General features: G+C 37.3%; 1 protein-coding gene across 1 annotated transcript in view; it reads left to right on the top strand.

The window, feature by feature from the left end:
• The first annotated feature begins 201 nt into the window (after positions 1 to 201).
• Positions 202 to 14,281, top strand: part of LOC127857392 (protocadherin Fat 4-like) — a 54,086-nt gene continuing 40,006 nt past the window's right edge. Inside the window, exons 1-12 of the mRNA XM_052393788.1 lie at positions 202 to 682; positions 1,240 to 1,401; positions 1,899 to 1,993; positions 2,255 to 2,484; positions 2,747 to 3,020; positions 5,551 to 5,670; positions 10,816 to 10,965; positions 11,269 to 11,468; positions 11,815 to 11,917; positions 12,549 to 12,707; positions 13,154 to 13,379; positions 13,918 to 14,120. Of these exons, the coding sequence (XP_052249748.1) occupies positions 202 to 682; positions 1,240 to 1,401; positions 1,899 to 1,993; positions 2,255 to 2,484; positions 2,747 to 3,020; positions 5,551 to 5,670; positions 10,816 to 10,965; positions 11,269 to 11,468; positions 11,815 to 11,917; positions 12,549 to 12,707; positions 13,154 to 13,379; positions 13,918 to 14,120 (2,403 nt within the window). The remainder of the gene's footprint in view (positions 683 to 1,239; positions 1,402 to 1,898; positions 1,994 to 2,254; positions 2,485 to 2,746; positions 3,021 to 5,550; positions 5,671 to 10,815; positions 10,966 to 11,268; positions 11,469 to 11,814; positions 11,918 to 12,548; positions 12,708 to 13,153; positions 13,380 to 13,917; positions 14,121 to 14,281) is intronic.

Below are 14,281 nucleotides of genomic sequence, written 5' to 3'. Positions count from 1 at the left end.
ATTTTGTGCATCACTTACGCACTACAAATAATTGTTTATGAGTGCTGAACCCATTAAGAGACATTTTTTTCAATGCACCATATGGCATTTCTACTTTTATAACAGATATCGTTGTATGTAAATACTCAGATTCGATGAGCGTTCACTTAGTCTTCGCCTTGGTTGGCGATAAAGCGCAGTGCGTGTAAATAATTGACGAAAATGTATGTGCAATTCGTTCTACGCTTTTACACAATACTTTTCATCAAACTAATAGCAAGAGTTAACACGCAGGTCTGCAAACCACAGGACTGTGTCGTGAGCGCGTGGAGCTCGTGGTCCGACTGCAGCCGCACGTGCGGAGCAGACGGCACGCGCCAAAGAAGTCGTCTAGTTTTCATCGACGCGGCGTGTGGCGGGAAATGCCCGTACACGCTGTCGGAAAAGGATTCGTGCAACGTGCAGTGTTGTCCAGTCGACTGCCAGTACACGTCGTGGACGAATTGGGGTCTTTGTTACTGTACGAACGAGGGATGCACGGGTGAGGGAGTTCGTTACAACTGCAGACGCTCGCGGGTGAAGACTTCCAACGCCACCTGCGGGGGATACTGCGATGATACAAGTGTGGAACAGGCGTGCGGTCATCTCTGCTGCTACCAGGACTGCGTGGTGGGGCAATGGAGCACGTGGAGCTCATGCTCTGGTGAGCCCTATACTTTGCAACGACATCTTGGGGTACAAAGGGGTTAATCGTTCGTGTGTTTAAGTTGCCGATAAGCCATATTCCCTTTTACATGGCGATATATTTGTATATGTATATATTATATGGATACGACTTTCGCTAATGTACTCATTAAATACTTGTATTAGTTATGTTTCAACTGTTTTGGTATAGCAATTCCGATGTCATTCTTTGCGTTTGACTTTGGTAAGAAGTTTGTTTAACCAGCATACCTGCTTGCATTTGTGTTTGCATTTTCATCAGCTTTTGACTGGAGCTAGTTATGTGTTATTTAAGATTCAATTTTATAGATTACAAACATAGAACATAGACACGCATTTAAAGCATAACTTGAATGTGAAATCTCAATAATTGAACATTAATCAAAGTTTATGTCGTAGTTTGAATAATATTTGACCATAACTAAAAATCTACCTTTCCCTAAGTTGAATACTCCAAATGCCACGACATGCATTTAAATTCAAACGAACACACATTCAACTTGACCACATGTTTACCAAATTGACCACCATATTCAGCGCCCTGCGAGCAGAAAGGGACGCGCTTTCGGGTGCGACCTGTAGTCCAGCCCTCCCAGTGTGAGGGGAAGGCCTGCGGAAGCGTCTTTGAAGAAGACTCTTGCACGGGCGGATGCTGTCCCGTGCATTGCGTGCTCGGTGCCTGGAGCGAGTGGGGAACGTGTAATACCGCGTGCGGACAAGGCACACACACACGAAAACGGTTAATCTCTATGAATTATATGTTGTGTTTTACACAGTTACACAGCGAATTATAAAAGCTATAAAAGCTATCGCGTTTGTTACATTTTGTAAGCGTGAAGCACGTGCTATGCCCTTTACGGGATTTGCATAAGCATTGCAGAAAATTGTAAGCGTAATGCATATCAAAACCTGGGTGCGATGGCATTTAAATGACAAGAACATTAAGAATTTCATACACAAATACAATAAGTGTTTTTCTTGGATGTGAAAGATGTCATTTGTGAAAAAACATGATTCTTCAACTGAAAAGAAATTACAGACTTTAAAATTAACAGGTATTTTGCAAAAGGTATTAAACATTATTATATGCAAACAAATGCCTTTCAGTTGTGAGATTGTTTTTGTCACGAATGTAAAAATCTGTAACGGTAATCCAAGTTTATACAAATACAACAAGCGTTATACCGTTTTTGCAGTTTTGTACAGCCGCCATCTTGCGGAGGAACTATTTGCCCCGAAGATCCAGTGGACACACAAAATAGGACGTGCTCCCACTACAACAATGTCAACTGTACGGTACGCTATTAACAAAGTCATCATCCAATCTCAATCGTCGTCATCATTATTTTAGTATAGTAGTCACCATCGTCGACGTCATCATCGTCTTCGTCATTATAATTATCACCATCGTTACCATTTCCTGTCGTTTCCCAGTCACTAATTGTCATCTTCAATCATTGTATGTTATATAATTTTACATCAAAGTAAGAACGTTTTGACTAGCGACGGCACATTATGATCTAATATATACATGTTTTAATGACTGATCCAGGTATCTGCCTGGTCCGTGTGGAGCGACTGTGTACTTGACAACGGTTACTGTGGTAACGGACAGCGCAGACGCTCCCGATCCACAGTGACCGCCCCGGTTTGTCAAGGTGAGCCGTGCGGCAACCTTACCGAGACTGGCGCGTGCTTCGGGCCGTGCTGCCGACGGGACTGCCAGGTTACGTCATGGGGCGCGTGGAGTCACTGCTCGTCGTCTTGTGGTCAGGGCGTCAGGTACCAGGCTTATACACAAGATTAGTTAAAATATATGAAGTGTAGCTCGATTGATTTAAACATTTAGGCATATTAAGATTCTCTCCAGTCCGTTTAATATAATAAGAACTTGGCGCATGTAACGCTCTCACGGTTGAGATCAGACTTCGAGACCTGTCGGTCGTTAGATAGACCACCATATCACCATATCACATAATCACCATTCTATATGCTGTTCTTTTACGTTATTCTATATGCTGACAATTTCATTTGTTTATTGTAGCAACAGGACGCGCGCAGTACTCGTGTCTCCAGAGTGCGGCGGAAGTCTGTGCCCAATGCTGCTCGATTCAACGGACTGCTACGTAACGCACGTGACCGACTGCGCGTTCACCGACTGGAGCATGTGGACCGCATGCAGCACGGACTGCGGAGTGGGCGTGGTCACCAGGTTACGTGTCATGACGACGCCCGCCTACTGCGGTGGCGCGTGCGAGAGCGCGATCACGCGAGAGGAGAGCGCCTGCGAGTCCTACACAGCCAAACAGAACTGCGAGGTATTGAAGTCACGCCCGTATTTGCAATGCTTTGTGAACTCTACGCTCGGCAAGCTTTACTGTAAACAATCGTTAATGGTACCGACATCAGTAAATTAAATTTAATTGTATTCTAAACTCGGCCTTAGAGTTTATTTATGCCTAGCGTCTAGAAAAATGGCCGTGGCAAACAGCGTAGACCCTGATGAGACGCCGCATGATGACATACACGATACAAATATATATCGATTTTTCAGATTTCATTTTACTTTTTTGTGTAAATATTATTTAAAAACTAGATTGTTTTAAATGGCGAAAATAGGTTACACGTTTATGGAAGGTGATGTTAGTGAATATTATATTAATTACTATTTCATGTCTATAAATTACTCATTCGTGCGTAAACATCATGTCAAATAAAAGAATTGTAATAATAATGAAACGTATTTTTCGTGTATTACTTATTTATTGCTTTTTTATAATTACTTCCATACTATTTTTTGGCGTTAGCTGTATACGCCAGCTTTTCACCTTAGCTTAACCTTTGTAAACGACCAATCAATTTGAATATAAAATTTTCCGCCGGTAGACCTGAAACTTTTCGCAGTAGAAAACGGTAAATCTACAAACATATTTCACATTAACATTAATATGTTATTCCATCGACTTTCTATTTTTGGGAAGTGTAGGGTAAGCAACGATGTTAATTGCGTATTCAGCAATTAAACAATTGTAGCTCTAGCTCTAATAATTAGGTTTCAGAGATAGAGCAGTTTCACACTCAATTCTCGACATCAATACAGAGTGTGTGCCCCTTTATGTTAGAAGAAAGTCAGCGCCAGAGCTTAAAGGCTGTGTTCTCATATTTGGTAATCACTACGTTATTGCATTGTGTACACTCAAAAATTTTCGGTCATATAAAAACCCTTGTTAAGTAACCTGGTATACGCTTTGACGAAAATATTTTAAAATTGTTTTCGAAATCGACCGTTAAACACGAAAATGTTTAAAGCTCTAAACAAGCCGTCGTTTCTGCAGCGGAATTGTTACCTCACTTCAATATTCATTGCATTCCAATCCGCATGGTATCAATGTCAGTTTGCGGTCAGTTGCAGGAATCTTTACATACACGCTGTCGCTTAAACTTTGTGCACTTGAAGTCTGTTTTGATCAGAAAGTTACTAAATAAAGATATTCGGTGATATTATTGTGGTATGTCAATCATAGAGTTTTAATATGTTTTCAACATTTGCATAATAAGGACCAATTTTGATAAAATTAAATAGAAATATTTATCCATTTAGACCAATTTTTAAAGCATGAGCACAATATTCCACGATACTAATAATATTGCAATTAAATAAGATTCGAGTATTGCCGGCTAACCTATATGCACTCATTTATTTTCATGGTTCTTGTGTTTTTGTATTCTGTAAATATAGATATCTGAGTAATAATATCTAATAAAGCAAAATAAGCCACGACATCTGGCGCAACGCCCCGTACTTTGCTTGTGATGTAGCTAAAAACTGCGCAGAAAAAAGGCATCCGCTACTTTTTATTCCATAGATATAACTTTTGATCGTTCATAAACATCGACCACAATCAACGCCGTATATCTTTTTTTAAAGATATTTCTTGTTACATCTAGCGCTGAAAGAAAACGGAAAAACAGCTAACGTTTCAAGAGAAATCACTTTTGCCATGAAGTCCGTTTTCACGCATTGCGCCGCTCTCATAATTGAGTCGTGTTCTAAGAAAGCTGGGCTCAATGCATGTGCGCAAAGTGTTGTCCCAGATTAGCCTGTGCAGTCAGCACAGGCTAATCAGGGACGAAACTTTTCGCCTAAATTGGATTTTTGCTAAGAAGAGACTTCATTTAAACGAAAAATGTAAAAAAAGCGGAAAGTGTCGTCCCTGATTAGCATGTGCGGACTGCACAGGTTAATCTGGGACGACACTTTACGCACATGCATTGAGCCCAGCTTTCTCAGAACAAGGCTCATATATGAAGCGTTGCTTACAGTTTACTATTAAATGGCCGATTCCTGGCGCACTCAACATATCGCGTGATTTTTTGTATAGCACTTCTTTTGTCTTTATGGTGGTATTTTTTATAAGTGCATTAAAATTGTTAATTACACATTTTGTAGAAACTTTTATCATTGGAATCTTTAATGATGCAGTATCAAAACATAAAAACACAAATAATAAAATACATAAAATGGCATTGGAATTCAAAACAGAAATATCATAAACAAATGTATACGCAAGGATTTGTATGTTAAGTATACTACAATAAATATTCATTTACATTAATCTAACATTTACTTAACTTGTTACATTCTTGTTTAGACACTACTACGTTTTAATTGGGTATTTAACCCATTTATGCCTAGAGTCTGGAAAAAGGCCTTGGCAAACAGCGTAGACCCAGATGAGACGCCACATGATTCGGCTTCCTTGTCATAGTATAATAAGAGTATTTATAATGTAAGGGGCCGTTATACTTGTATTCGGAATGGTGTTTTCTAGTTTCATTCACTTACAGGTGTCTCCATGGACTGCATGGGGTGAGTGTTTGCGGGACTGTGACAAGGGAAGGCAGGCCCGAAACCGGACCCTTCTGGTGAATCCTATCTGCGGGGGCACGCCCTGCCCGGATATCATGGTACGTACAATACAGGCGCGTACAAGCAGGGACCTGAGGAGCCATGCTCAAATATTTTAGAGTGCTTAAATGTTCTCGCTAAAGATTACTTAACGGCAAATTATCACGGGTTTGTTACTTTAAAGAAAATAGGCTCCGCGCCTAGAAAGAAAGAAATCAGTACACGGCATATAAGAAGGTTTAGAGAATCGAATGATAACTGCTATAATTCTTACTGAAACCCATTCTAGTTACCACACTAATGATATGAACCTACACATGCTACAGGATGGTTCAGTTAAAGTCGAATACAAACAAACGCAATGTTTCTGTTTTCACCAGCATACATTCGCGATTCAATCATACGAATATTAATAGTAACTTATGAGATCGTTTTAAGGAGACGCGAACATGCCACGCACAATGTCAACAAATCTGCAACGGCGGCGTCTGCTCATGTCGTCAAGGTTACAAGATGTCAGCCGACCTCGTGACGTGTACAGAGGTCACGTGTCCGGTACCGGTGCTAGATTACTGTCCCGGAACGCACAGATACCTGCTCGACTGCATTTACCCAAAATTCACTTGTTCACAGGTAAACTCCATCGTTTGGTCCTACTTGGAAATCCTTGAAACGAAATATGTAATCGTGTAAGAGGTTCTTGTTTTGAATATACGTTGCCTTCCTTTTTAATTCATATGCTGTGTGAACGCTATAAAATCTGTTTGTACGTGAAATATCAAGGGTAAAACGCGAAATCCCATAATTTCCGGATTAACTTTCCGTTTCTAAGGACTTTATCTGAATAATATGAGGATTAAAAACTTTATGAGAACTGCTTGCCTTCATTGTATTTGCCTATTGTTCACAGGTCATTACTGAGGTTGTTTATAGCAATCGGCGCTTGTATCTCCCTTCCCTTGCATATTAACCCATTTATGCCTAGTGGACTCTCCCATCCTCCTATATTTGATCAATTTATTTCCAAAATTAGGGATGTCTAGTATATTTATTTCTATATTTAGAATATTTCTTACAGAAATTCCTTTAAGCACACAGCGCAGACCCTGATGAGACGCCGCATCATGCGGCGTTTCATCTGGGTCTATGCTGTTTGCTAAGGCCTTTTTCTAGACGATAGGCATAAATGGGTTAAGGGGTGTTGCTGCAGTTTTGCTGATTTTTTCCATCAAATAGATTTTGTCAAAAATTTAAATTTAAGATATACATACAAATACTATATGAAAAATGAAATAAAAACATAGGGTCACCGGCCTTGTTTTGATTTTATTCACCACTATATAACATGTACTTTTGCAATAAAACTGAAAATCAATAATTGCGTAAAAATAATTAATAACCTATGAAATTGGCAACATGTAGATATTATTTAAGCTAAGATACATCATATACCATTTAATTAAACCACACACTACCAATAAAATGGAGTACACAAGTTAAATTTTTTAGAAATTTATTTTTTAAATTTTTTATGTCACCCCAAAACATCATTTTTTTACTATTTTAACCACATAAATGGAATTTTAAATTAAAAAAAAATCTGCCACAAAGAATTCTGCGAAACTGCACAAATAAGCATAAAACACAAATAAAAAAGGGGGTCACCGCACTTTTAATAGAGATTTTTTGTTTTAATTATCCCTACCGTCTAGACGTCAAATTTCATGAAAAAAAAACAGTAATAAGACAAAACTCAAGTACCGGTACATAGATTGTCAGAAATATGCATAAACATTAGACATTGTTTACAATCTTAACTGGGATCACAACAGCTTACCAAAAGACATTAATAAAAAACAATATTTAATTACAAACATAATACCATACAGTATCAACCTCGACCTTAATCATTAATAATAATACGTGTTATTTAGAAGAGAGATTATGGTTTAGCGCGTATAATGCGAAAGCGCACGAGTTTTTCGTTTTGGGGTATATATGATTTGCACATCTAGTGAGACGCCATTCGAGGGTTGTTTTTGACAGGCAAAGTTAAGGTGATAAAGAGAGGACTGATTCTCTGCTAGAAGCGGAATGGTGAGCTGGAACTTCGAACAAAGGTCAGACTTGTTGGTTCTGTTTATTGTAATAACACTGGCAACAACATTCCGATTGAAATTAACACAGGTTGTGTTCCCTGTTAACTTTAATGATAAGTATATTCAATAACTTTATCTTTATTTGTGCTGTTGTTTTTGTTTAGTTACAATTGATTTGATTATTGGGTAAAAATGAAACTATTTAAGTTCAAAAAGATGTCGCAAATGTAATGGTCTGGTAGGATTATATATAGGTAAGGCCACATAGTGTGTCACTCCAGGTTGTTTTGATAGCAGAGTTAGATCACTCTCCCTCATGTTTTTACGAACACCTTGCTTTATTTTTATTGTTTTTAAGATATAAAACCTTATATGGTAATACATGTGTTACAAGTTATAATTCAACAAACGATTAATAACAATTAACTGCCGTTTTCCTTATAATTCAGCTAGATGGTTGTGTGCGATATATGACGTGGTATGATAATGAGCGTATGAAAATTTATGCAAACATATCTTTAAACTATTCAGGTATTCCAATTGTGAATTAAGAATGAAACATAAAAAAATCGATACATTACTGAAATATATATTATATTCATCTATGAAACAGCTATAGAGACTTGTCTTGTAAACTTTTTTCGAAACATGTTTGTGTTGTGCATATATTACATCTCGTTCACTGGATATTGAATAACCAGTTTATATGTTATTGTTGTATACAATAAAAAATTTCTCTAAATTGAATTAAAACATTAAGAGTTATTATATTTTTCATAATAATTTAAGACGTTAAGTTTTCCCTGCATGCATATGTGCTAATTAATTTACGATATTTAGGATAAACTGTGGTATAAATTTGGTTTGAAAAGAGTAAATTGATAAATGTTAACAACAGGACTAAAGAGCTCCAGTATACAACAAGTATGAAATTAAAGAAAGAAAAAAAAAAGTTTAAAAAAAAGTTAACCCCGCCTGGGATCGAACCACTGACAATTGTATTATGAACCAACTCGGTCATTTCTGACGATACTGATAACAAAAATATTGAGTTGTGATAATAGCATCATCGGTGTTGCTATAAATATATCATCGGTTAAATAAACTGCCGCAACACCCCCTAAGGATATTCTTAATGCTGCTTTATTAAACAAAAGGAAAAGAATATTGAATAAAGTTTTAAGGAACTATGTGTTAGAAGGACAAACATAAAAAATAACAAAACAACTACAACAACAACAACAAACAAACCGACAACAATCAACAACGTGTATCTGTTTATTCTCATTAAGGTTCATGGGGGGGGGGGGGATAAAATTCATTAAAACTTCGCTTTGTTTTTTCTTCATTGAATGTGGTACAGTATGGTCAAACTATATATCATTTTAAAGCTAAAGACGGATAGAATAACATAAACACATTTTTGACATTCAATATTTGTGTGCTTTATTCATATTTTGCTTTAAAACCAATACTTTTTTTACACTAATTTACAAAATCTCAATCTAAAGTTAGGAAGGATATGCACTGCCTTAAGTTGAATAAATGCAAAGCTATATACATATACAAGGTCAAGTTAGCAACATATCACAGAAAATTATTGTCATAAAACAACAAATGAGTTTTTATTCAACTGCCTTTTTTGGATAAATATCCTAAACATAGTTCTAAAAATAACTAAAACGTAACTACTTTTTAAAAATCCAGGTATGGTGGATAATAAGAGTCACAATTCTATTTCAAAGGCTTAACAATTTTGTTATTTACCTCTCAACCAAATTGCAAATTTTAAACCATCTCAAATTGAAATAGATTGCAGACGACATATAAAATTGTAAAGGAATATAAAGAAATTGTCAAAACGATTGATTTTATATTTCGATTCCTTCTACCCATTTGAAAGCGTGGCCATCGCTGTAATCCGTAGAAAAACGTGCAAAACAAATCGGTCGAAACCACGTGCAGTGGTGAGAAAACCGGGTATGTGTATACACATACCTGAGATAACACATACTTATTTTGACAGTTGGGTGGCAACTAGTAAAACAACTATTAACATTAATCAGCAAGAGATCGCACTAAATAACAGAAATGAGCACGTAGAGATATCATCACTTACCATATTTCAAATATTTTCCAGCTGAAAATTGTCCCCACATGTCTTTTTTAGTTAATTTGTATTGTTTTTCTGGAGCCGAAGTGCATCTCACAGAATATCCATCCAACTTCCGTTGTTTTCACTTTCGTTATTAAAAACTCCGTTTAAAAGAATTATTTCTACTTTTAGATTGTTAAAGCGATGTATTATTATATATTAACAATAGAATAGTATACCGTGATGAATTGAACGGAGTAACGTATCGATCTTTCTGTCAGTCTGTAAGCGTACTATTTTATGCGCAATAATAAAGTACATGTGATTCGACAACGATTGTAAACATTGGTGAAATGCTTCTTACATAGTTATTCTTTTGAGTGTTTATGAGGTCTGATCGTGCAGTTTGCAAACATCAACGGAAAGATTACAATGCATTTGTCATCGTCAACCGTTTGGAATGTCAATTAGGCGATGAGTGAGTTTTTAGCATGTTTCTTTCTATTTTATTAATTTAAAAATGGCTGTCCGCATGGTGATGAAATGACATGTGTTCGAGTTTTGATATTTCTAGATATGCAAACTTTTTTTACTATTTAAGCGTAACTTGCCCTCGTCAATGTCGATATTATTCACTAGTTATATAATTTTCCGCCGAATTACGTGGGATAAACATGATTCAGATTTTTGAAAATAATGTATATTTTAATGTTAAAATCGCTTTGTATTTTGATTTATTTTGTGGGTGTTATGATACGTTGATGTACAAAATTGGTAGCAGTTTGAAGGAAAAAACATCCATTAAAGCATATATGTATACATTATCAATGTGGCACTCTTCCTTTAGTCAAATTTGAGTTCAATGCTAGGGGTCCCACATTTTTTCAAAATGAAGCCTCTACATGAACCTTAATTGGATAATATTTTGGACATGGCGCGCAAAATTCGTACCACTTTTACGTTGCACTATTATCGTCCGTATCGATTCTGGATCGTGTCTCTCCCTACAGGGTGTGGCCTTCAACCGGACCTGTGCGCCCTCATGCGGCCTGGTGGACTGGAAACTCGCAGGGGAGGTAACCGACATCCGGTGTCAACAGAACGGCACGTGGAGTAAACCGCTCATGTACTGCGTGAGACCCAACAAGCCGCCCAACGGGGTATCAGCTGAACTGGACGCTTTTTTCAAAATGATTTTTACTTTCACACAGAATATTATAACTTTCAGTCCCTCCATATTAGGAGGACCCCATACAGAGATATTCGACGTCCCCAATAAGACAGACAGAGACAGACAGTCGTATTTGAACGCTTCCATGTGCCATTTTAAATTACAACAATACTCAGAATCTAATTAAAATTATCACAAACTTAACGTATAGTTATTTTATCATAAGTGCTATTGTCTTTTATTTCGAACATTTTCAAATGGTATTTCTACACGTGTTTATATACCACTATAGATCGCGATTGATAAAACGACGTTAGAAGAGAACACGCCGACGGATTACTGTTTCGCCTTCCTGTCGGCTGTCACCGCAGACGATGAACGATACGAACGTCACACGTTTTCGATCGTGTCTGACCCCACCGACCGCTTCTACATCCGGGACAACAAGGTCTGCCTCAAGCGTCACACTGACTACGAAGAAGCACCGAACGGGTAATTTTTGGTTTCAGCATTAGAAGTCAGGGGTTTGGGCATACATTTAATTACATGATAACGCAGTGAAAGTTTCATGCGCATAAAATTGTTTAGTTTGAAACTTGAAACGTTCAAGTGAATTAAATTTGTGTTTCATATAAAACCTGTTCTTAATTCCAACACAATCAGTTAGAAAGAAAAAGTACTTGACACAAATACGATATGTGCGTATTTATAAAAATATTATCTTTATAATTATATGAAAATTTCAATTAAGTACAAAACTGTTCTTGTACATTTTGAGCAGATCGTTAAACTATAACTGGTATTAAAATTGACGTCAATGCATGATTTCCGACGCTAGATGGAGCGTTCTGTTCCGATGTACTGACATGGAGGGGCTGAAGGCAGAGAAGGCATTCACATTCAATATTCTCAATAAGAACGAACCACCGGTCTCCGTTAAGGTACGCACTTTATATTTACCACGTTACCATTCGAAATGTCGTTTTCATTCGCATTACGCAACACATATGAGCTGTTGTAACGTGAACGCATGTAATAACATTTTGCTTACATAAACCAAATGAAAAATAAAAAATGTACTGTCTATAGAGTCATACATTGTAATTATTTTCTTTTTTCCCAATATTTCACAAATACTGATGTATTCGCATTGCTGTTTGAAATTCTAGTTTACTTGTAGTACCGATTTACCAAAATGGTCATACTGCACAGATAAGCAAAAACAACTCCATTATGGTTTTGCTTCTTTAGTGATAATTTCTTATAGAAATAGCAAAAACGTCATTACAAATTATATACAGTGTCACGTCAATCTCCCTATCTTATTCGCATAGTTGTAGCCCAATTACATTCTCGAAATCTCTCTCCCGAAGAAGTTGCTGCTATAAGCCGGTGCACATTTTAGCAAAATCCATGACAAGCCAACTATAAACACTGTACTTCTTATTTGATATGGGGCCCAAAATACATAACTATGAGACAGTTAGACATTTTAACAAAAAAACACAAACAAACATACAATAGATCTACAAAACTCCCGTTAGATTGTCAACGCATAATCTCGTACTTCAGTTGGAGCCCAACCACATCCCCGAGAACTCTGCCCCGGGCACAGTGGTTGGCTGTCTACACGGCGTCGACGATGACCCGACCCATAAGGTCAACTTCTTGCTGGTCAGCTCAGAAATGGCGTTCAAGTTGTTCCCGGATGGCAATAGGACATGTGTCAAGGTAAAAGCACTTAGACTTCATACTCACAGAACACTAAAGAACATTATATCACGTTTTGGAGTTCATAAGTGTCACGGCCACTTTACTTTTTTAAACTTTGCCTTTTAGTTTTGAGACTTATACAGATTGTATGTCCGCTGTACAAATGTAAATAAAGTGCGTATGGATATGTGAACGGTTTCAAATTAAACCCTTATACAAGATAAAACATATATACCGTAAATGTTCAATCACTTTAAATACTTAAGTCCATTTATAATTACTTTTAGTTCGTTAGCTTTCTCGACTATTAGGCGATTTGAATATTGGCTACACAAAAGTCAATGTCCGTGAATGCTCTTTTTGGCATTAAAAAAGATAGTAATACCTTATTCACATTGTTAATATTTAAATATATTGCCTGGTTTTGAAATATGAAGTTTGTTCCCCCAATTTAACACACCCAGTACGATCTGGAACACTCCGATCCCCGGTGCGCTTCCGAGGGTGGGACGCATTGCGCGCTTAATCTCGAGAGGAATGCCGTGCACAACATCACGGTTATGGCGTCGGATGGCGGTACACCGCCACTGTCAGCCTACTTTGACGTCCACATTTACCTTACTGACGCTAATGACATGCAGACTGGCGTCACTGTTAGCCCAGAGGAGATCCCCGAAGAAGTAACACCCGGTTAGTATGTCTTAAATGTCCTTTGAATTCTGGCTATGGAGAGAATTCTTTGTTCGTATCAGCAAAATTCGTGCACAGTCAAGTTGCAAAGTGTTTGTCAGAATCCATACATATATTTCGAAACAATCCACCATGTATTTTTTAATAACATTCCTACATAACCTTAACTGGGCTTACACGTTTTGTCATGATGAACTTTGTACATTGTACAATTGTGCTTGGGCACCGACTGAAAACGAACATGTAACCGTCTCGGTCCGATACTTATTAACTCATTCATGGTATAGGTAAGATCAGAAAGTAGTTAAGCAATTACATTTTCAGTTTTTTTACGTTTAGTTATCGTTAATTTTTAGCACTTTCACGCGCCATCTGCATCTCCAGTAAGAGCAATTACTGTTCCGACTGTGTGTTTATTTGCTTAAAATGATATCCAATTGCAGATAGCGCTCGTGTGTATTTCTTCTTATTATTTTTTGTATCGCCCAATTAGTTGCATACGTGTGTTCACAAATAGTGCTTATGTTACCCCATTCAGGCACACAGCTTCTGAAGATGATTACTATCGACGAAGACGTCAACCAGACGTATGTCTACAAGCTGTTGGACGATATGTCAGGACTATTCAGTCTAAAAGGGGACATATTGACTGCCAATCGAACATTTGATTATGAAACTGAGAGCTCTGCAGTGTTTACGATTACAGTAGAGTCGACCGACATTTCTGAACCTAGATTTAAGGTAGATTTAACTTATGTTCCGCTTGTAGCGAGTAAAAAGTAACAACAACGGGACTTATCAATATATGACGTCTCAGAAATGGACAGAAGCGTAATCACTTAATATCGCACACAACTCCAGAAAGATAGTCAGGAGATAAATTTGCCTTATTGGTGCAAAAC

This window comes from Dreissena polymorpha, chromosome 14, assembly GCF_020536995.1.
Source record: "Dreissena polymorpha isolate Duluth1 chromosome 14, UMN_Dpol_1.0, whole genome shotgun sequence".
Lineage (NCBI taxonomy): Eukaryota > Metazoa > Mollusca > Bivalvia > Myida > Dreissenidae > Dreissena > Dreissena polymorpha.
The sequence above is the reverse complement of the archived record's forward strand: the minus strand, read 5'-3'. Positions and strand labels throughout refer to the sequence as shown.